General features: G+C 51.7%; 1 protein-coding gene across 1 annotated transcript; it reads left to right on the top strand.

Annotated features, from left to right (window-relative positions):
- Positions 1-1,310: 1,310 nt before the first annotated feature.
- On the top strand, positions 1,311-21,750 carry ARAP3 (ArfGAP with RhoGAP domain, ankyrin repeat and PH domain 3). Its single transcript, XM_008141036.3, has 32 exons — positions 1,311-1,834; positions 1,950-2,011; positions 2,113-2,224; positions 5,411-5,614; positions 5,745-5,814; positions 6,065-6,185; positions 6,275-6,459; positions 6,539-6,645; positions 6,892-7,091; positions 7,186-7,271; positions 7,413-7,595; positions 7,754-7,889; positions 8,471-8,587; positions 8,993-9,140; positions 9,248-9,350; positions 11,481-11,700; positions 12,394-12,457; positions 12,662-12,825; positions 14,715-14,927; positions 15,194-15,299; positions 16,206-16,353; positions 16,630-16,698; positions 17,233-17,307; positions 17,405-17,519; positions 18,989-19,117; positions 19,197-19,330; positions 19,547-19,629; positions 19,726-19,761; positions 19,865-19,928; positions 20,029-20,166; positions 20,364-20,402; positions 20,874-21,750. Exons 1-32 carry the CDS (start codon positions 1,311-1,313, stop codon positions 21,348-21,350), a joined length of 4,632 nt encoding a protein of 1,543 aa, XP_008139258.2. The 3' UTR covers positions 21,351-21,750.
- The last annotated feature ends 1,142 nt before the right edge of the window (positions 21,751-22,892 follow it).

Below are 22,892 nucleotides of genomic sequence, written 5' to 3'. Positions count from 1 at the left end.
AGTCACCGGGAAACTGGCCTCTGAGTCAGGGCCGGGGGGCCCTAGCTTGAGGATGGGGCCCAGCCACTGAGAGACAAGAGCAGCCAGAACTGATGCTGGGGCGGAGGGAGTCCTGGTCAGGAGTCCTGGTCAGGACTCCGCATGAGAGAAACAGGGCGAGACAGAAACCTGAAGTCAGAGGTGGCCAGGGCCACAGTTGCAACTAAATGGTTAAAACTAGAGACTGAGGTAAGGAGAGGCTTGGAGAACAAAACAAGGAGAGGGACAGGGATTTGGAGGTAGGGACGGAAGTGGGCTGGGTTAGAGACAGGGACAGGGCAGAGATAAAAGTCAGGGGAGACAGAATCAGAGGTAGGTCCATAGAATAGACCAGGGTCTAGGTGAGGCTGGAGACCTGAGCCAAGGGCATAGGCAGGGAAAAGGAAGGCTTGGAGAAAGCAGAGGTAAGGGGATGCCATTTCACACCGCTGTGCCGCCTGCAGGGTGAGTGCTGACTTGTGCGCATGCACTATGTGTGAACACACTGCGGAGGAGTGGAGAGCAAGAGCCTGGAGTACCTCTGGGCCCTGGGCCCTCATCTCTCTGGCCCAGTTCTCCACCCCATCCCCAAGCTGCCCAGGACCAGGATCCCACATGCTGGGACTAGTTCAGGCTCTCTTGGCAGCCTGACCAAGGCAGACAGGATGTGTGGGTGGCCAGGGCTGGAGGGACAGGAAGGAAGTCTGAGCTGAGACAATAGGTGGAAGGGGAGGAACTGGGAATGACCAGGATCAGGATGGCTGAGCTGTACCTCCGCGCTGGAAACCAGTGGGACTGGGATCTGAGCTCCTGCTGTGCCACAGCTGCCCCTGTCCCCACCTGATGCCACAGCAGGATCAGGCCACAACAGGCCCCCCAACCCCACCCCAGTCCACTCCATCCCTGAGGGTTCTAGCATCTTGTCCTGTTCTTACTTGGTTGGCTGTGCAGTCATGCAGGGGCAGAGCTTTGACCTAGACCCGGGGTGGGCAGGAGCTTGGGGGCCAACACTTAACAGGTACTTGTTGTGAGCCTGGGGCAAGCATCTGTCCCTCTCTGGGCCTGTTTCCTCATCTGCAAATGAAGGGATTCTCCTATCATAAGAAGAAAGCCCCTCTGATGTCCTGGGATAGCTCTGCCTCCAGATGGCAGGCCTCTGGTTCGTTTTCTTTGGAGGAAGACTGGAGTCTGGTATCCCCATCCAGGCCTCAGACTTTGAGAGAGGGAGGGGGAATCTCAGCCTGAGCCCTCCCTTCACCCTGCCCCTCCCCCCAGCAATGGCCTGAGCCCCCATGGCTGCCCCTCAGGACCTGGACATCGCTGTGTGGCTGGCCACGGTGCACCTGGAGCAGTATGCAGACACGTTCCGGAGGCATGGCATGGCCACGGCGGGTGCAGCCCGGGGCCTGGGCCACGAGGAGCTGAAGCAGCTGGGCATCAGCGCCACAGGGCACCGGAAACGCATCTTGCGCCTGCTGCAGACAGGCGTTGCCGAGGGCTCCCCGGATCCCCAACTGGATAGAGCCATGGAGCCATCCTCCAGCCCAGCTCCCCAAGCTCAGCCCTCCAAGCCTGTGCCTAAGCCCAGGACAGTATTTGGCGGGCTCAGTGGCCCCACTACCACCCAGAGGCCTGGGTTGAGCGCAGCCCTCTTGGGACCAGAAGTGCCCAGGAGCCCAGAGTCCAGCCCCAGGTCCCTTCCTCTCCCCACCTCCTCCTCTGAGCAGCCTTCAGCCTTAACTACTGTGGAGATGATGCCCAATGCCATCTACTTCGGCCTGGACTTAAGAGGCGGGGCACAGACAGCTCAGGACACGTGAGTGGGTTTGCGTCCCTGGGCATTGATGCTGGGTAGGGGCAGAGAGGAGCAGGGCATGAGGGCTTGTCCTTCCTTCTCTCTCCCTTAATGACCACTAGACCTTTCCCCTCAGGGCCCCAGACAGCTCCCAGACAGCTGCCCCCACCCCTGCCCTCAGGCCCACCACAGGCACAGGTAGGTGGGTTATCATGGGCAGGGGGAGAGGGACAGTGCCCTGCAGGGCCTCAGACACCACCACCTGATCTCCTCTTTCTGCCTCCCCCTCCTCCCGTCAGTGCACATCATGGACCCGGGTTGCCTGTACTATGGTGTCCAGCCTGTGGGGGTCCCAGGGGCACCCAACAGAAGAGAAGGCAGAGGTGTCTGTCAGGACAGGGCTGAACACAGGTGAGTAGTCAGTAGGGTGATGATGGCAGGAAGTGGGGAAGCTTGAGGAGCTGGTGCGGCGGCCATGTATCTAGTTATTCATGAGATGTGCATTGAATGTCCACTGTCCACAAGCCAGTGGGTCTGTATCTGTATCTCCACCACAGATACAGGACGAATATAAGAGACCTAGTCCCGCTTTAGGCAGCTTGAGACTCAGTGGTGCAGACAGGAAATAAAACAAGTTGACAAATGGACATATCATTTAAAATAGGGAGCAGTGCATGCCCTGGCTGGTGTGGCTCAGTTGGTTGGAGCATCATCCCATACACCTTCAGGACGCGTGTGAGAGGCCATGTGCCCAGGGGCACGGGAGCTGAGACCTCCTTAGCCCATTCTGGCCGGCTGGGGCAGAATGGGCTAAGGAGGGAGGAGTGGGAGGAGAAGGTATCAGAGAGGTGAAAGGGGACAGATGGGGCAGGACCTTGTAGGGACTTTCAATTTTACTCTAAGTGAAATGGGAAGCCTCTGGAAGGGTTTGACTTTCAGAATCCCTCTGGTTGCTGTGCTGGGAATGGTCTGTAGGGGGCAAAAGTAGAAATGCAGAGACCCCTTAGGAGGTTACTGCAGTGACCTAGTGAGACATCTCCGATGAGGCAGTGGAGATGGAGAGAAGTGGTTGGGTTTTGGTTATAATTTGAAGGCCAGCTGTCCTAGTAAATTAGGGTGTGAAAGAAAAACAGAGCTGTTAAGAATGACTCGAAGGGTTTCAGTCTGAGCCTGCACTGTCCAATGCCACTAGCCACATGTGACTACTGACCAAATGTGGCCAGACTGGAGTGAGATGTGGTGATAGTAAAACAACTACCAAATTTCAAAGACTTAGTACAAAAAAAAAAGCAATACTAGATGAATATAACAGAAATAGGTATAAATTATTGTAATGATTTTTATACTGATGGCATACTAAAATGTTAATGTTTTGGGCATGTTGGGTTTAATAAAATGTATTATTAAAATTAATTTCACCTCTTTCTTTCTTTTTTTTTTTTTTCAATTCTCACCCAAGGATATTTTTTCCATTGATTTCTACAGAGAGAGTGAGTGGAAGGGAGGGGGGAAGACAGGGAGAGAAACATTCACATGAGAGAGACACATTGATTGGTTGCCTCCTGCGCACCCCTACTGGGCCTGGGGAACCTGCAACAGAGGTACATGCCCTTGACTAGGAATCGAACCCCAGGCCCTTGTATCAGCAGACCAGCGCTCTAACTCTTGAGAAAACTGGCCAGGGCTCGCCTGCTTACTTTTATTTATTTAATGTGACTACTAGAACATTTAAAATTATGTACTTTGTGGCTTTTACATTGACTTCTGTTAGCGCTGTTCTGAGCAACTGAAAATTCCTGGAGTTGCCCTGGTCTGACATGGGGAGGACTGGAGGTTAGGTCAGGAGTTCAGTGATAGATGTGTTGAATTTGAGGTGTATATTATACACCCAAGAGAAGATGACAAACAGGCCACTGGATATGCAAGTCTGAAGTTTGGGGGAGAGGTCTGAGCTGGAGGTCTGAATCTGTGAGCTGTCAGCATTTAGATGCGTGTATGTAGCTGTGCGTGAGTGTCTACAGAGCAGAGGACGGAACTCGGCATCCTGGCACACTTCAATGTCAAGAGGTTTGGGAAAAGAGGAAGAAGCAGCAAAACTGAAAATAAATGGCTAGTGAAGGAGAAGGGAAAACTGGAGAATGTGATGTAGGAGCCACGTGAAGGACATACGTGTAATGAGGAGGGAGAGAGCAGCTGTGTCAACTGCTGCTGAGAGTCTAGTTAGTGAGATGAGGACTGAGAACTGACCTGTGGAATTGGCAACGTGGGGGTTGATCAGAGTGGACTCAAGAAAGAATGGAGGGAGTTGGAAAGGTATAGATAACATTCTTTAGGAGTTTTTCTGCAAAGAGCAGAGAGTTGGAGTGGTTGTTAACAGTGGAAGTGGGGTCAAGAAAGGTTTTTTTAGAGGCAGGAATGTTACGTGTGTTTTAGGTGAATAGGAATGGCCTGGTAGAGAGGGAAAATTAGTTGATGTAAGGGAGAAAGTCTGGGGTAATGTCCTTGTGCAGGTGAGAGGAGTAGAATCAAGGACATAGAGGAGAGACTGGCTTTAGACAGGGTTGTTTATTGTGGTAACAGGAGGAAAGCTGAGTATGTGTGAAATTGGGTAGAGGAGGTGCTGGGAGTCTGGGAGTTTTGGGAGTCTGGGAGTTCTTGTCTGATTGCTTCAATTCCTCAGGAAAGTAGGAAACAAATTGGTAGAGGAATGGTTTTCAACCTTAGTGGTGCGATAGCCTAGGGAACTTTGAAAACTACAGATGCCTGGGCCCCGATCTGGGAGTTCTAATTTAAGTCTCCGGTATAGGGCTCATATTCCGGTATTTTTAAGTTTCCCAAGTGATTTTGTGCTGCTGAGCTTAAGAACCACTGAAAGGTGACAGAAAATAATAGAGGACTTTCTGAGAAGATGGTATGAGCAAAGTCCTGAGGATGAGAAAAGGCAGCCCAACGAAGCACCTTCTGAGTAGAGGGAATAGCATGTGCAAAGGCTCGGAGAGAGGGAGGAAGATGAGGCTTATCTGTAGTAAGCAAAGGTGAGGGTGATGCAAGATGAGGTCAGGGCAGTAGCCATGGGTCTCAATGTCCAAGATCTTACAGCCCAGGGTAAGGAATTTGAATTTATCCTAAGTGCCAAATGGGAAGTGATTACAGGGTTTCATGCAGGGGAGTGCAATGATCTCATTTGTATTTTTAAAAGAGCAATCTGGTGGTGCTGGGAAAATGGATGTGGGAGGGAGGGCCGGAGTGGAAACAGGTGACCCGTTAAGCAATTACATCACTCCGGGAGAACTGATGGGAACTTGATTAGGGAGACAAAGTCAAGAACTTTTTGGAGAAAGAGCCTATAAAATTTATTGATTAGATATAAGCAACCATGACAGGGAGCCATCTACTAATGGCAGAGGAGCGGGACTGAAATTTCCCCAAAGAGAAGTTCAGGTGTGCTCACGGAAGAAGGTCCATGCTAATTGGGTTCCCAGCCTCCCTACTTCCCCATTTGAAAAGCAGATCTAGTACCTGCCAGGCATTCTAGTGGTGGGGGTGTCCAGGGAACTGGGCCTAATGTGTGTCCCTTTCTGTCTTGGCCCCCACAAGGCTCAGCAGGCAGGATCAGGAAACACGGGAGGATGCTGGCTATGCCAGCCTTGAGCTGCCCGGGGATTCCGTCCTCTCGCTGCCCACCCTGAACACAGAGGAGACCAGTGATGACCTCATCTCACCCTATGCCAGCTTCTCCTCCACGGCAGACCGTCCCATGCCCCTGCTCAGTGGCTGGCTAGACAAGCTCTCCCCTCAGGGGTGGGACTGCTGGGAAGGGAAGGGGAGGGAGCCTGGGTGGTGGGGTGGGGGTCAGGTCCCAAGTGCTCCTAGGAGCCCCGCCAGGATGCAGCTTCCACCACTCACTGATCTTGGCCCCTCCCTTCTCCAGAAACTACGTCTTCCAGAGGCGCTTTGTGCAGTTCAATGGGAGGAGTCTGATGTACTTTGGCAATGACAAGGTGGGGTCCAGGAGATGCTGCATGGGGCCTGGGAGATGGGGAGGGAGGTGGGGGGGGGCGGGGCTGAGGGAGCCTCAGGATCGGAAGGCAGTCACTACAGGACTGATGTCAGCATCTAAAGAAGCCAGGTTAGCAGCTGTACTCCACTGCTGTGGAACGAGTGCTGGTCTCATTAGAAGTTGGTGCTGGCCCCTGGTGTCAGCACACATGACTGAGTTCCTGCCTGTGTGTCATTGGGCTCTCTCGCCAGGACCCCTTCCCCAAGGGTGTGATCCCTCTGTCCGCCATTGAGATGACCCGCAGCAGCAAAGACAACAAATTCCAGGTCATCACCAGCCAGAGGGTATTTGTGTTCCGCACGGAGAGCGAGGGTGAGGGCCAGGGCCCCCTGGGTCAGGGCAGGGGTGGGGAGGCCAGGTGAGCACACGGCCCACTGGCCTGCTTCCCTATCCCCCACCAGCTCAGCGGGACACTTGGTGCTCCACGCTGCAATCCTGCCTGAAGGAGCAGCGTCTCCTGGGCCACCCCCGAGCCCCCCAGCTGCCCCGACCCCTCCGCACAGGCATGCTGGAGCTGCGTGGACACAAGGCCAAGGTGTTTGCGGCCTTGAGCCCTGGAGAGCTGGCGCTGTACAAGAGTGAGCAGGTGAGAAGGGCTGGCCTGGGCTGAGGGGCCTGGCTTACCCCATGGGGAGCCTCACTGCACCTCCCCCTGACCCCGCCAGGCCTTCTCCCTGGGCATCGGGATCTGCTTCATTGAACTGCAAGGGTGCAGTGTCCGGGAGACCAAGAGTCGCAGCTTCGATCTGCTCACGCCCCATCGCTGCTTCAGGTGGGGCCCAGACTGGCAGGAAGCAAGGCTGGGGGAGAGACTTTTGAGGGAGGCACAGGGGTGAAGAGGTCTGGAGGCCACCTCAGCGGGATGTCAGTGGGTGTGCCCTGATGGGAGTCCAGAGAGCAGGGCCAAGGCTGTCAAGGAGGGTCTGGGCTGACCTGTGTGGTTCCTGCAGGAATGGCCAGTGGGATGGGGCAAGTGGGGAGGGTGTCCATGCCCACAGACTGGCTGTCCACCCCTCAGCTTCACAGCCGAGTCTGGGGGTGCTCGGCAGAGCTGGGCAGCCGCTCTACAGGAAGCAGTAACCGAGACCCTGTCTGACTACGAGGTGGCTGAGAAGATCTGGTCCAATCGGGCAAACCTGCACTGTGCGGACTGTGGGGCCTCCCGCCCAGACTGGGCTGCTGTCAACCTGGGAGTAGTGATCTGCAAGCAGTGTGCAGGTGAGGCCGGGAGCCGTTAGCTGAAGTGGGAAGAGGCGGGGGCGGGCGGGAGGGCTCAGGGTGCTCATGCCACATGCTCCTCACACTCTACCAGGTCAGCACCGGGCTCTGGGTTCCGGGATCTCCAAGGTGCAGAGTTTGAAGCTGGACACGAGCGTCTGGAGTAATGAGATCGTGCAGGTGAGGAGTCTGAAGAGGGAGAAAATGGGGAAGGAAGGAGAACATTTTAAAAAGGCTTTGGACCCACCTTGGGGACAGGATTGGAATGTCTAGGGACCCTTGAATTCCCATCACTTGCCTCTGCCCCTTGTCATCCTGCAGCTGTTCATTGTCTTGGGAAATGATCGTGCCAACCGCTTCTGGGCAGGGGCCCTACCCCCAGGTGAGAGGCTAAATCCAGATACAGCCCCAGGCCCACGGGGAGAGTTCATCTCCCGGAAGTACCGGCTGGGTCTCTTCCGGAAGCCCCACCCTCAGTATCCAGATCACAGCCAGCTTCTCCAGGTAGGAGGGATGGGTTGGGGCTGATGGGGAGGGGGAAAGCAGTCTCTGAGTTGAAAAGCCTAGACTTGGGGGAAGGGGCTGCTTTTGGTGACCAGTAGACTGTCCCTGGGGCTCTCAGATTGGGTCTTGGGGCTGACAGAATCCCTGCCCTCCTGCAGGCACTGTGTGCAGCGGTGGCAGGACCCAACCTGCTGAAGAACATGACCCAGCTTCTCTGTGTCGAGGCCTCTGAGGGTGAGGAGCCCTGGTCTCCCTCAGCCCTTGATGGCAGTTTCCCTGGTCTCCTGCCCCCAGGTAATCCCCCCAACAATTCTCAGCTCCAACCTGTGCCTAGGTTCTTCTAGGGAGCTGCAGTTACCCCCCTCCCCCCAAGTCCATCACAATGTCCTAGCTAGAATCCTCCCGGGTCTGTTTCTTGATGTCATGAAAGGACCTGATGCTGGCCACTGCCTGGGGTGTGGATCTGGATGTTGGAAGTGTTAGTGCTGTCTGCTCCTGACAGGGTTAGCCCATAGGCCAGGTCTCATCTCCCTGGGGGCAGTCTGCTCATAGAAATGGTCAGCTACAGCTGCTGGACTCCAGTGGGCAGGTCAGAGGGGCTGAGACCCTTGCCGATGATCCATGCTCTGAGGCCTCCACCAACACTGACTACCTGGTAGGCTGTTTAGTGAGGAGAAGGCTGTTTAGTGGGCTGGGCTCATTCCACCCTCTTTTCTAATCTGAGTAGTGAGTGGTCCAGCCCAACTGGGCTCTACTGAGCCATGCTGCCAGTGGAGTTCGGTTCCACTCTCTTCCTCAACTCAATCCCTTCCCTGAGGGGCTCAGACCATCCATTTGTACTGGTCTGTCCTGACCACCACTCCTTCCCCTCACAGACCCCTCCCTTGACGTGTACAACGAGGTGGTGGTGCCTGCCTCTTACAGCAGCTTCCTGTACTGTGGTCCCATCAGCAACAAAGCTGGACCCCCACCCCCTCGCAGGGGCCGGGATGGTAAGCGGGGTGCCAAGGGATTGGAGGAGGAGAAACCAGGATGGGAGACAGGGAGAAGAGGGCTGGGATGGGAAAGTGGGGTCATGCCCAGGACTGGGCTGGGTGCAGGGTGTAAGAGAGGAACTATGCCTGGTGGCAGCATTGTGCTTTGAAGTCAGATGGTCAGGGTCAAATCTCAGCTCTGCTACTTCCTACCCATGAGATGGGCCAGCTACAACTCTGAGCCTCAGTTTCCCCAGCTATAAACCAGGAGTGAATATAATACCCATCTCATAGGGTTATTGTGAAGATTACGTGAGAGCATACATAGCCAGAAGGCTTGGCACAGAATAAAGGTCTAGTAAAGGAATTCTGACCGTGGAGATAGGGGTCTTCTGCCTGCTGACCATCAGCTTTCCCCCTTAGCTCCTTCCCGACTGTGGTGCGTGCTGGGAGCGGCTCTGGAAATGTTTGTGTCAGAAAGCAGCCCTGAACCCCTCAGCCTCATCCAGCCCCAGGATGTTGTATGTTTGGGTGTGAGCCCTCCACCTACTGACTCAGGTGACCTTGACAGGTAACAGCCCTCCATACTCACTGAGTTCCCCTTTTCCCTTCCTGATCCCAAGCCTGAAGCCTCCTCCTTGGACCCCATTCTCTTCCCTGACCTCACCTTCTTTCCAGGTTCCTCTTTTCCTTTGAGCTCATCCTCACCGGGGGGAGGATCCAGCATTTTGGCACCGATGGAGCTGACAGTCTGGAGGCCTGGGTCAGCGCCGTGGGCAAGGTGAGACAGCGGAGACCCCTCCCTGACAGCTCATGGTTTTCCTGGCCCCACTTGCCCCCATCCTATCCTCTCTATTCCTCTAGCCACTCCTGCCTCTTCCTTTAACAGTGAAGGTAACTGAGCACATATTCTGTGCCAGGGCCTGGGGTAAGCACTGCCCACTCAATATCTCATTTAATTTTCACAACAACCCTCAGAGGTAAGGATTATTAATATTTCACACATAAAGAAAACTGAGTCTCAGAGGTTATAAAGTCACGTGGTCAAGGTCACAGAACTAGAAGGCAGCAGAGTATCAGGCCTCTGTCCCCAAAGCTCATGGCCCAAACCTCTCTGTGCTGGGTCTCTTCCCACAGAGAAGCTGCCCTTGCCTCCCACGTCTTCCTCCCACTCTCCAGGTCCTGAGGCTGCCTTCGCCTGGCCCAGCTTCTCCATTGCCGGGCAAGCCCATCTGTCTCCTTCCTGCACCCTCCCCCTGGAATTAAAAGTTCAGATTCCGGAGTCAGACATCCTGGGAACTGAGTCCTCCACCTCTCAGCCCTGTGAGCTTTTCCGTAAGGGTAGAGTGGGTATAAAAGGCCCACCCCCTAAGGCTAAGAATGAGAGGCATGTGAGGCTCACTCTCTGTGTTGCGTTACCATTTCACCATCTGTGGGTGCTGAAATAGTAATGGTGATAATGAAGACAATCATTCCTGTCCTTACGCAGCTTTTCCCTCAGCCCTGTTCCACCTCAGTTTATCACCAATTCAAAAAGCCCTGTGCCCTGTACTTCCTCAACCCCTTGCTGCCTTCCTCTGCTATACTCTTCTTTAAAAAAAAACACAAAACACTTTTATTATTTCAGAGAGGAAGAGAGAGGGATAGAGTGATAGAAATACCAATGATGAGAGAGAATCAAAAATCGGCTGCCTCCTATCAAGCCTGCAACCCGGGCATGTGCCCTGACCAGGAATTGAACCGTGACCTCCTGGTTCCTAGGTTGACGCTCAACCACCGAGCCACGCAGGCTGGGCTGCCATACTCTTCTAAACTGCTGCCCTGTGGGTGGCCAGGGACTTCCCTTTGTCAAGATGCAAGGGCTTCCTCCTGGCCACCTCAGGTCGTATCTCCAGCATCTGACACTTCTCTGACCCCATTCTCCTCACACCAAGAAATTGTTCTCTGTGTCCTTTAAGGGTGCTGTCAAGGCCCTACCAGCTGAGTCCAACTCTCCTCTTATTATTATGTACACTTCCCACAAATCTAGTCTCCCCCCCCCCCTTTAGGCAGTGGTACTGCCCGTGTGGGCTGCAGACTGTCACTGCACTGGCCTGTGGACCCTTTGTTATGGCCCGTGACAGTACAAGTACAGAACTTGAGAGTTAGCTTTCACAACCATTTGACAGAGTGACTTTATGTGTGGAATTTCATTATAAAAATTGGCGGCTTATATTTTGTATGTACTCCTTTTTTCATTTAGTTTTTCTAGTAATCATTTTTATTGTTTTTTATTCAAGTACTTGTCAGTGACAGTTTGGAAATATTTTTTTTGGTAAATTTTCTCTATTGTTGAGAGTATTACAGATGTCCCCCTTTACCCTCCTCCACTGGGCTCGTGCCCCACTCCAGGCCTTCACACTCTTTTGTCTGTGTCCATGGGTTATGCATATATGGGAAATTAAAATAAAATAAAAGAAAAAACTCCCTGTTCCTCCATCACAGGTAGTTTGAAAAGCACTACTTTCAGGTCCACCTCAAATAGTTCTTTGTCCACGAAGCCTCTCCCAAGGCATTTGTGTGATGGGACTTCCCAAGGCATCATGACTCTTTCCTTACAGCGTGTCGGCTCCCCATTCTTTCTTACCCTACATCCCAGTTAGGGGCATAAGGCTGTCACACAGGGGTCTTCTCTGTGTTGGTTGGAGCAAATTAAATTGAACTGAATTTCTTTCCTGTCTTTCTCCATCCATCTCTGTCTTCTCCTTGGGCCTTTCCTTCACTCCCTCCCCATCCCTTTTCATTACCCTCTTTCTTTTGCTTTCTCTTCATGTCTTTCTCTGTCTTTCCCTGGCCCTCTCACTCTCTCTCCCTCACTTCTTGTCTCTTCCCCCATCTTCCTCTCTCCCCATGTCCTCCTCCTGCTTCACAGTGGTTCTCCCCGCTGAGCTGTCACCAGCTGTTGGGCCCTGGGCTGGTGCGGCTGGGCCGCCTGTGGCTGCGGTCCCCCTCCTACACAGCCCTGGCTCCTGGCCTCTGGCTGTCAGGGTTTGGACTTCTTCGTGGTGACCACCTCTTCCTGTGTCCAGCACCGGGCCCTGGCCCTGCAGTCCCTGAGGACATGGTGCATCTTCGGCGGCTACAGGAGATCAGTGAGCAGGGCTGGGGGCAGGGATGAAGGGTGGCCATGGAGCGGGGAAGGAGTGGACCTTCCTATGGGAAATAGCAGAACACAATGGATTCAGACACAAGCTCGGGAGTCATACTGCCCAGATTTAGACCCCTCACACTCTATCAATTCCTAGCTGTGTAATCTTGGACAAGTTACTTAACTTCTCTATGCCTTAGTTTCCTGATCTTTACAACAGGCACAATAACAGGGTTGTAGTGAGTTTCAAATAAGGCGACACATGTAAAACACTAATCACAGAGCCTGGGAGGAGGCATCTCTCAAGTGTTCAGTAAATGGTATATGTTATAAATGTTATTGTTATTATCATTATTTGGAGTCACTTGCTGATTGGGGACTGGGAAAGAGGACTGGGGACTCTCACTTTCTCCTAAAAGAGGAACAGTGTCAGATAATGTTTTAGGGCTTTGGAGATAAGAGAACTGAGTTCAAGCTTAGCTTTGCCATTTTATAGCAAGTAATCAGAGGCAGTTACTTAACCTCTCTGAGCTTCATGTGTCACCTGTAAAATGGGAATAATAATGTGTAACTCATAGGATTTAATGCAACATCGTTTGTAAGGCTCCTAGCCTGGCACCTCCATGCCTTAAATGTTTCATAAATATTAGTCATGATGATGAAGACGATGATGATAATCTTCATGTTCTCCTCCCAGGTGTAGTCTCGGCAGCTGACACCCCAGACAAGAAGGAGCATTTGGTCCTGGTGGAGACAGGAAGGTAAGTGTTGCCCTTACCCTTTGCAGAGTTCAGCCCACACCCTTGGACCATCGCCCACTTCCTGAAAGTCCCTTCCCTAGTTCAGAGGCCCTGTCTGGGTTGGGGGTTGTTGCCCCTGGTGACTCTAGGAAATCTGGTCCTTGTGATTCTGGGCCTCAGCGGATCCTCTAGCGATGGCTCTGACCCAGGCTCCGTGGGTCTCAGGACCCTGTATCTGCAGGGAGAGGGCCGGCTGGACTTCTCAGCATGGAATGCAGCCATTGGGGGAGCAGCCGGTGGGGGCGGCACAGGGCTGCAGGAGCAGCAGATGAGCCGAGGTGACATCCCCATCATCGTGGATGCCTGCATCAGTTTTGTCACCCAGCATGGTGAGTGGGTACTGGTCAATGCTGAGCCAGTGGGGGATGGGGAACAAGGGCACAGCCAGGGGGTGGTGATCTGCCTACAAGCTTGGCCTCCAGAGCCTGCAGCCTGACAGCCTCCGCTCAGTGACCCTTGGCAAGCTGCTTTGCCTTTCTGAGCCTCTATTCTCCATCTGTAAAATGGGGTTACTAACAGTCCTTATTTTCCAGAATTGTGGTGACAGTAAGATAACACCTATAAAGCATTTAGTGCAGGACCTAGCAGGTAGTAAGTGTTCCATGGTAACTGTCTCTGGGGCGTGGACATGGAGAGAGAGTGGCACTGAAGTGTGACTAGAGATGTAGAACCGTGGAGAACAAAGAGGGGGCAGCAATGGGACCAGAGCCAAGCTGTTGAGCCAAATCCTTGAAGGTCTGAACACAATTATTCTGTGTGGGAGGTTTTCCAGGCATAGAAGTTCAGCTATGCAAGTGGTTCCCAGAATTCTCTGTGAGCTTTTGGCCTCTGCTTTATTCTCCAGCCTAAGTAAGGACCCAGTAGAATCTATCTTCTGGGTGAATCCCCATTAGAAGAATGAACTCTTGAGAAGGAAAATTCGCAGAAAACTAAGTAGGGCAGTAAAGTGGGGGGAAGCACATCCATGAACCTACAAATAGTTGTGCTTATAACCAGGACAGTGACTAGTCAGCGACTAATGACATTCTCTATGCATTGGCAGTAGCCCCATGCAGTGACTTCCCCCACTCACAGACCCCTGTCCTCTTCTCAGCCTCCCTTATGTTCAAAGGAGGAATTAAGTCAGAGGCCCATGAAAAAGCCCTGGGGAAAGAGAGTGGGTGTTCATGACCCCTCCTCCACAGTTCCTGCACCGCCATTCTTTATTCAACAGATATTTGTTGAGCTTCTCCCACATGCCATGACAATGAACAGGGAAGGCCCTATGAAGCTCAGAGACTAGCAGGAGAGATGGGTAATGACTAAGAAAACAAATACAATCAGTTCTCATTATTCGAGGTAGTTATATTCTATAAAGTGACTGCTAATACTGAGTTAATGCACACTGAATCGTTGCCCCAGGGGAAACACGGGGCTAGGTTCCTGGGAACTTCTGGTCACATTTCCATCGACCAATCAACACATGACCTTATTTTGTGTGTGTTCCTGTTTAAAGACACTTAATTTCATATGTTTTGTTGATTTGTTAACATTGAACTCATGGCCAACAAGCACTACACCCCCTTCCTGAAGGAAGCTTATCCGACACATGTATTTTCTCCAGAAGGCACATCATAGCCTTCTTGCACTTAGGGACACTGGACAGCACATTAGCACTACAAATGGGGGCCATTTTGAACAGGATTACCCCCCCCCCCCCACACCCACACACACACACACAAACAAAAGAATGCAAAAAACATGGCTCTAAATATGCCATGAAAAAGACACTTGTTTACTGTAGTATGACACCTTAGCTGGGAATGTGTCCAACAGGCAACTCAAACTTTTCTCTGCGCATGTTCGCAAATGACTGAAAAGGTATCATCCGTATTGATTTGGGGGTTACAAATAACTTTTAGCAAGTAGATGAATTTGCAAATGCAGAATCTTCAAATAACTAAGACCTGTAATGTGATTTTAGAGAGTGCTGTTTAAAAATAAAAGTGATGAGGAGCTAGAGAGATGGGGGCTGCTATGTGTGATGCATGGTTAGTTAAGGACTTTTCAGAGATGAGGACTGAGCAGGGCCCTGGAAAGCAAGACCATGGAGGCAGATTTCTTCCTCTATGACCCCCACCAATAGCCACAAGCCATGTAGGGGGTCACGGATGGGATGCTGGGTGGGTGGTGGTGGGTCTTTGGGGCGGTTGTGAGCAGAGATGCTGGCTGTTCTCAGGGCTCCGGCTGGAGGGCGTATACCGGAAAGGGGGTGCTCGTGCGCGCAGCCTGCGGCTCCTGGCTGACTTCCGGCGGGATGCCCGGTCAGTGAAACTCCGACCAGGGGAGCACTTTGTGGAGGATGTCACCGACACACTCAAACGCTTCTTTCGAGAGCTCGATGACCCCGTGACCTCTGCACGGTTGTTGCCTCGATGGAGGGAGGCTGCTGGTACTTTCGAGATCCCTAATAATTCCTCACAGGCAACCAAGGGGCAACCAGGAAGTCCACCCACCCCACCAGAATCCCTGAGGCTCTCTTGTGGGATTGAGCAGCCCCCTGCCTAACCACTCCCCCCACTGGAGGATCACCCAGGGACTCAGCTCAGGGCAAGGTGGGAAGGGGGCAGAAACACATTGATCCTGGGTTTGTTTCTCTAAAAATACCTCCACTCTCCCTTCCCTGATCCTCTCCAACCCTCCCCTGTGCCATCCCAGAGCTGCCCCAGAAGAATCAGCGCCTGGAGAAATACAAAGAAGTGATTGGCTGCCTTCCGAGGGTCAACCGCCGCACACTAGCCACCCTTATCGGGCATCTCTATCGGTCAGTATGGCAGACCCCCTACAAGCCCCCTCACTGACCCTTTGCCACTTCTGCCCAGTGCCCAAGCCCCTCATTTACATTCATTCATCCATCCCACAAACAGTTGTTAAGCGAAGGTATTATAGCATAAAGTTTCAGTGTGAACTCTGGAGTCAGACAGACCTAAGCCTCAGTTTCCTCATTTGTAAAAGAAAGTGATGTAATGAATAGTATCCACCTCATTGGTGATTTGAGATTTAAGTAACATAATCCTTGTAAAATTCTTAACTACAGCACCTGGCATGTGTGTAGTAAGTATTCAGAAATAGTAAGCAGTCAATATTATTTGGATTTATTATTCTATGCCAAGCGAAGGAATATATGTAGGAGACAAAAAGAATAAGATGCAGATCTATCTTTACCTGTCTATGGGGTGACAGGTCTTTAAATGATTCTAAGGTGAACCCCAGCTATATTGTACTAATTGCATTATATCACAGGGACTGGCCAATTATGACCTGTGGGCCAAATCCAGTCCACTGCCTGTTTTGTAAACCAAGTTTTGTAAAGTGTAAAGTCATGCCCATTCATTTATATATTTTCAATGGTTCCCTTCACACAACAGCAGCAGAGTTGAGGCGTTGTGACAGACTATATGGCCTTACAAGCCTAAAATATTTACTATCTGTTCCTTTACATAAGAAGTTTGCTGGCCCCTATTATATTTACAATCATCTATTCCTTGTCTGTCTCTCCCCTAGACTGGGAGCTCCTTGAGGTCAGTATGATATCTTACTGTTACATCCCAATGTTTAACCCAGGGCCTGCATACAGTAGGAACTCAATAAATGTTTGCTGAATGAATAGATATGTTGATAAATGGGTGAGCACAACTGCATTCCTTGTGACCCTCACGTCCCTCTGCAGCGTGCAGAAGTGTGCAGCTCTGAACCAGATGTGCACACGGAACCTGGCCCTGCTCTTTGCACCCAGCGTGTTCCAGACGGATGGGCGTGGGGAACACGAGGTGCGGGTACTGCAGGAACTCATCGACGGCTATGTCTCTGTCTTTGATGTAAGCTCCCTCAACCCCTGACCCACAGTCCCTCTTCCTGAACTCTGGATCCTCTCACCCCAACAAGCCCCCAGCCCTCTGAAGGTCCTCAGCATCAGAAACCATCTCCCAGGGCCCTGGGCCCCTTACACCCATAACCTTGCTCCTAACATCCTTGCCCGATTGGTTCTTAGCTCTAATACAGGTTCTCTGGTCGTTCACATCTCTCCCTGCTCCCCTCCTTTCCCAGTACATCCCCCACCCCCATCACACACACTCCCTCTGGCTCTTCCACAGATCGACTCTGACCAGGTAGCTCAGATTGACTTGGAGGTCAGTCTTATCACCACCTGGAAGGATGTGCAGGTAACTTGTCCTGAGTGGGCCAGGAAGGGACATCAAGATAGGAAGCTGATCTTCTGCTTCTGGACACAGGGGAAACGCAAGGAGGGAAATGTTTTGGGGAGAGGGGTTGGTTTAAGATTTGCTTCATTTATTCCTCTGTGAGGAGTCTCCATTACGAATAGTGGCAGAAGCACTTCAGTTCCACGTGTAAGAGATCCAAGAAAGAATAGCTAAGTATTATTCTCACAAAGGTGAGAATAATAATAATAATAATAATAATAATAATAATAATAATAAACACCGTAGTAAATAGCTGAGGACTTATTCTATCCCAGGCACATTAGCATCACACAACTCCATGAAGTAGGTAGTCCCATTTTTCACCAAATAAAGAAGATGTGGTCCCGCCACACCTCGCCTGAGCCATGTTGGGGGTGAGGGTTGGGAGGAGACTTTGGGGAGTGGGGGAATGTTTATGAGACAACATGAGGAGACCTCTGGCCTTCACTCTTTACATCCTTTGTGTCCTCCTGACTTCTTTTCCCCTCTCCTCAGCTATCCCAGGCTGGAGACCTCATCATGGAGGTTTACATAGAACAACAGCTCCCAGACAACTGTGTCACCCTTAAGGTCAGTCCTGAGGGAACAGGAGGGGAGATGAGAGGATGATGTGGGAGAGGGGCAATGGCCTGACCAGCAAAGGTCCTCTGCCTTTCCCTGACCCCAGGTGTCCCCAACACTGACTGCTGAGGAGCTGACTAAGCAGGTACTGGAGATGCGGGGGACAGCAGCTGGGACTGACTTGTGGGTGACATTTGAGATTCTCGAGCATGGGGAGCTGGGTGAGTATGACCATGTGTGTGCATGTGTGTGTGTGTGTGGGGGGGTCAAACACCAACGACTTCTATGTTCCAAATACAGTAGATACTTCTCATGCACATGAGCGGACAATCTACACAGTTGGCAACTCCCTCTTTCTCAATATTCTCTCCTCTTGGTTTTCATGGACCCTACAAACCCTTGGTTTCCCTTCCACCTTGAAGGAGGCTTCTCTTCCTCCTTTGCCCAGATTCCAAATGTTGGAGCAACCCAGGGCTCAATCTTGGACCTTTTTCCTTTCTCTATCGACATTTCTCCTTGGATGAGCTCATTCATCCCCATGGCTTAAATGACACTAATAATCTGCCCCTCCAATTTTTATCTTCATACCAGACCCCTCTTCTGAGCTCCAGACTCTCATGTCCAACTGTTTACTTGGCACCTCCCCTTATACATCTCATAAGCCCCTCAAATTTAAAATGTCTTAAGACCAAACTCAATTCCCAGTCCCCTCCCCTAACAAAAAGTCTAGGGCATTTCCTAGTTTTCCCTAACTCTGTCAGTGGCACCACCATTCACTCAGTTATCAAGGCCAGACACTTGGGAGTCCTCTGGGACTCCTCCCTTTTCTTCATCTTCATACTCAACCCAACCAACTAGTTCAGTAGATTCTATTTGAATCTATCACTCCATCTCCACCATTGTCACCGCCCTGATCAAAGGCACCATTATGTCTCTACCCAACATTAACCACTAAAATGTACAGTCCCAGAAAGGAAATAGCTGGCTAGTATTTCATTCTTGCCTCCTGACTATCCATTTTCTGCATAGCAGTCAAATGGGCATTTCAAGCATAAGTCCATCGGATCATACCATTACCACAGTTAAAACCTTCCAATGGGTTACCATTGAACTTAAAATTCCATTGGACTTAAAATTCAAGTTCCTTATTGTGGTCCACAAGACCTCAGACCTCATCTCACATAATTCATCCTCTCATCTATTCTCTTTGTCCCAGCCACATTGGCTGTTTAGCTCCTCAAATATATCTTTCCTGACTCAGGGCTTTTGTTATTGCATTTTGTCATGTCTGAAATCTCCTTCCCTCTGATCTTAGCATGACTTCTTCCTAATCCTTCAGGCCTCTGAGTTTCATCTACAAATGCGCCCCCAGAAAGGCCTTGCCTAATCACGGTATTTCAGTAGCTGCCCCGTTACTCTCTCTTTCAGCTTCTTATTGTTTCTTTCAAAATAATTATTTGCCTTTAATTATTTTGTTTACTTACCTATTTACTAGCTGTGGGTTTGTGAAGGCAGGCCATGTGTTTCATGCTCATCACTGCACCCCCAAGGCCAGCACTGTGCCTGGCATAGAGTCAGGGCTAACACAAATGTCTGTGGCTGGACGGTGGAATGGATGAATGAATGAGTTGGGGGCTCCAGGCTGTGGATGGATATTCTGGTTGATACCCACTCCCACCTTGCCCCTTAGAACGGCCACTGCACCCCAAGGAAAGGGTCCTGGAGCAGGCCTTACAATGGTGCCAGCTCCCAGAGCCCTGCTCGGCCTCCTTGCTCTTGAGGAAAGTCTCCCTGGCCCAGGCCAGCTGCCTCTTCACAGGTGAGCCTCCTTCTTCAGCCCAGAACCTCTAGGCTTCTCCCCCGGGACCTCCCACCTAGTACTGCCCATTTGTACCCAGGCGTCCGGCGGGAGAGCCCAAGGGTGGGGCTCTTGCGGTGTCGAGAGGAACCACCCCGCTTGCTGGGAAACCGCTTCCAGGAGAGGTTCTTTCTGGTTCGTGGTCGCTGCCTACTGCTGCTCAAGGAGAAGAAGGTGGGGCCCTGGGGCTATCGGGGAGGGACACTGGGTGGCTGTTTGTGAGGAGCCATGACGGCACTGACCCTCTTACGCACAGCCCATAATCTCATCAATCTCACTGCTGCCCTGGCCCTTTGGCCCTGGGATCACATAACCACAATGCTTCAACCTCATGAACCGTGACCCTTCTCTCTCACCTGTCAACCTCATTGACTCCGTTCACGTCCTCAGAGCTCTAAACCAGAACGCGAGTGGTCTTTGGAAGGTGCCAAGGTCTACCTGGGGATTCGCAAGAAGCTAAAGCCTCCAACACCGTGAGTTTTCTTCCCCAGTGTTCTTTCGAGGGCCTCCCTGCCGCCACCACCCTGGTCTTTCTGATCTCCCCACCACTGTTCTCCTTTGCCTCTCAGGTGGGGCTTCACATTGATACTGGAGAAGATGCACCTGTGAGTACCTCCCAGCCTGGCTTCTCCTCTGGCCCAACCTGTTCTCCATCCCTATAGCTGTGACCTCTTTCCTTCCCCTAAATTCCCCTCTTATTACCCTCAGCTACCTGTCCTGCACTGACGAGGATGAGATGTGGGACTGGACCACCAGCATCCTCAAAGCCCAGGTGAGGGGAAGGAGAGAGCGGAGGGCTAGGTCTGTGGTCCTAGCTCTACCCCTCAGTACCTCCCATGCCCACTTGTGCCAACCTCTCCCCCTCCCTCCAGCACGATGACCAGCAGCCAGTGGTCTTACGACGCCGTTCCTCCTCAGACCTTGCCCGTCAGAAGTTTGGCACCATGCCTTTGCTACCCATCCGTGGGGATGACAGCGGGGCTACCCTTCTCTCTGCCAATCAGACTCTGGTGAGGTCCCAGCCCCCGCTCAAGCCTTTCTTGATCCCGGCCTGTGCCCTATCCACACTGCAGAAGGGAGTGGTGCACCTGCCAGCCTGGGGTCCTCCCTTTGCCTTCCCTGTGCCCTGCTCCCCACCTCCTGTTGCCAGGCCTCACTGTGTCTCCGTGTCTTTCTCTCCTCGAATCCCCACCCCACCTGTGCCCAGCGGCGACTTCACAATCGGAGGACCCTGTCCATGTTCTTTGTGAGTACTGTGCCTGCTCCAGCTGTACCTGTCAGCACTGTGCTCCTCTGTACTGTCTGAGCCGGTGTGCTCCCTGTATTTGTCTCTGCAGGCCACGTGTGTTTGTGTTTGTGTGTGTGTGTGTATAAGAGAGAAAAAGAGTAAGTGAGAGAGTGCTGGGCCAGGAAAAGTAAAGAAAATGAGGGGTGGTGAGGAAAGGGGGAGGTGGTTCAGGACCTGAGAAACAGAAAGTTGAATGTATTTTGGAGTTAGACAGACCAGGGTTCAAGCCCCAGCTCTACCATTTGGCGGCTTAAGCCCTCTGTACCTCAGTTCATTCACCTTCAGTGTAACCCATCATACAGAGTTGTTTTGATACCTTATCTGTGAAGTATTCTGCAGCATCTGGCTGAGAGCAAGAGCTCAATAAATGATAATGATAAATAATCCAGTAACTCTAACTCTGCCTCCTGCCAACCCATTCCCATCTAGCCGATGAAGTCGTCTCAGGGGTCTGTAGAGGAGCAAGAGGAACTGGAGGAGCCTGTGTATGAGGAGCCAGTATATGAAGAAGTGGGGGACTTCCCGGAGCTGACCAACGACACCTCCACCTCCTTCTCCACCATGAGGGAGCAGACAGCCAAGTCAGAGACCCCCCTCACCAGCCAGAGATCCTCTGATCAACCCCTTCTCTCCAAGGCAGGCCGGGAGGAGAGGCCACCGGAGCCCCCGCCAGGTCCACCTTCAAAGAACAGCTCCCAGGCACATCCGTCCTTGGAGGAGCAACTGCTCCAGGAGCTCAGCAGCCTCATCCTGAGGAAGGGAGAAACCACCATAGGCCTGGGCAGCCCCTCCCAGCCCTCCAGCCCCCAGCCCCCGAGCCCCAGCAACCATCCGACACAGACACCTGGCTTCCCCACCCCACCTCCCTGCACTTCCAGTCTACCCTCCAGCCAGCCCCTCACATGACCAGCAGTCTGAGGGAGTACCTAACCAAAAGACCCAAGCTCTCACCTTGGCAGACACTGTTGGGAGCTTCCTCTGCCCTGGCTGGAAAGACTCTAGAATCCAGTGTGGTGCTGTGGAAATAGCACAGGAACTGAGGGCTTCAGAGGCTGTGTCCTGCCCAGAGAGGGGCAGGTCATGGCTTCCCTCTGGGCCTCTGCTCACTTGTCTGTACCATGAAGTAACTGAAAGAAGTAGAGCAGTGAACATCAAACTGTTTCTCTCAGAGCTGTGGGCCCCACATATTTTTCCTCAACAAGGGCAACTCCTGCTTTCTATATTTGATATGTTGGGGTTCTGTGAGAGATTTGGGGTTTGAAAAGAATGGTTTTAATGCATTAAATTAAAAAAAAAAAGATTTGGAAGCCAGAGATCTGAATGATCCTTCAAGTCTGTCCTACTCCAACTTGATGTGCAACAAAATGATGTTCTTGTGGAGGGAGCCTTTATGCTGGTGGATGGGGAAGGCCTCTGTGAAGAGTAGAAACTTAAGTGTAAGAAGAAAGACATGTGGAGAGCTGGGAGAAGGCACATTCCAGAAGGAGAGGGAAAGCAGGAGGCATGAAGGCTTTTGGACTGCCTGTGGGAAGGGACTTGGCTTGCTGGGGAACAGCTTGAAAGCTGGAGCACCCTGAGTGGGGAGTGGGAGAAGAGTACAGGCTGAAGAGGGGAAGATGGGAAGGGGCCCAATCACACACCACCTTGTAGACCATGCTGGGGCATTTGGATTTTATTTTGAAGCAACTGAGGAGTTTTAAGGAAGAGAGTGATGAGATCTTATTTCCTTTTTAAAAAATTTTTAAATCAATTGCTCTGGCTGTTTACGAACAGTGGATTGTAGTGGGGGGGAGGGGTGGGTAGAGACTGGAAGCAAGGAGACCAGATGTTAAGCTAGGAGACTGATAATGAGGGCTTGGACTAGGCTGGTGGTTTTGGAAATTGAGGAAAGTGGATCAATAGGGAGATTTTTTTTTTTTTTTTTACAAACAACCTATAGGACTTGCTGATGAATGTGGGGGGAGAAGAAAGACACACTGACCCTGGGTTTCTGATTTTCCCAACTGGATGGAGAGTAGTCCCATTTACTGTGTTACCTGAGGTAGGTGACTGGGGAAGAATCAGGTGGAAGGAGCAGTTTTAAAAGTTTAGGGCCCTGGCCTATGTGGCTGAGTTGGTTGGAGCATCCCCTGTGCATCAAAAGGTTCCAGGTCAGAGCGAGCTTGATCCCCAGCAGCCGAATCTATGATTCTCTCTCATCATTGATGTTTCTCTCTCTCTATTTCCATTCCTCTCTAAAATCAATACAAATATATATTTTTAAAAATTTTTTAAGAAAGGGTGTGTGGAGCCTCAGAAAGCTGTGTGGGGGCTGAAGGGCAGATCCTAAAGGTGACTGGGGCATTCTGGCCCGCAAGGCCCCACGCTCACCTCTCAGCTCACACCCACTCACTGGTGCCTTTTAGTTTCCCCTGGTCTTGGATGTACCTGTCTTTTCTTCTGGGACTG

This window comes from Eptesicus fuscus, chromosome 6 (genome assembly GCF_027574615.1).
Source record: "Eptesicus fuscus isolate TK198812 chromosome 6, DD_ASM_mEF_20220401, whole genome shotgun sequence".
Lineage (NCBI taxonomy): Eukaryota > Metazoa > Chordata > Mammalia > Chiroptera > Vespertilionidae > Eptesicus > Eptesicus fuscus.
Note: the sequence above shows the minus strand (reverse complement) of the source record. Positions and strands in the feature narration are given on the sequence as shown.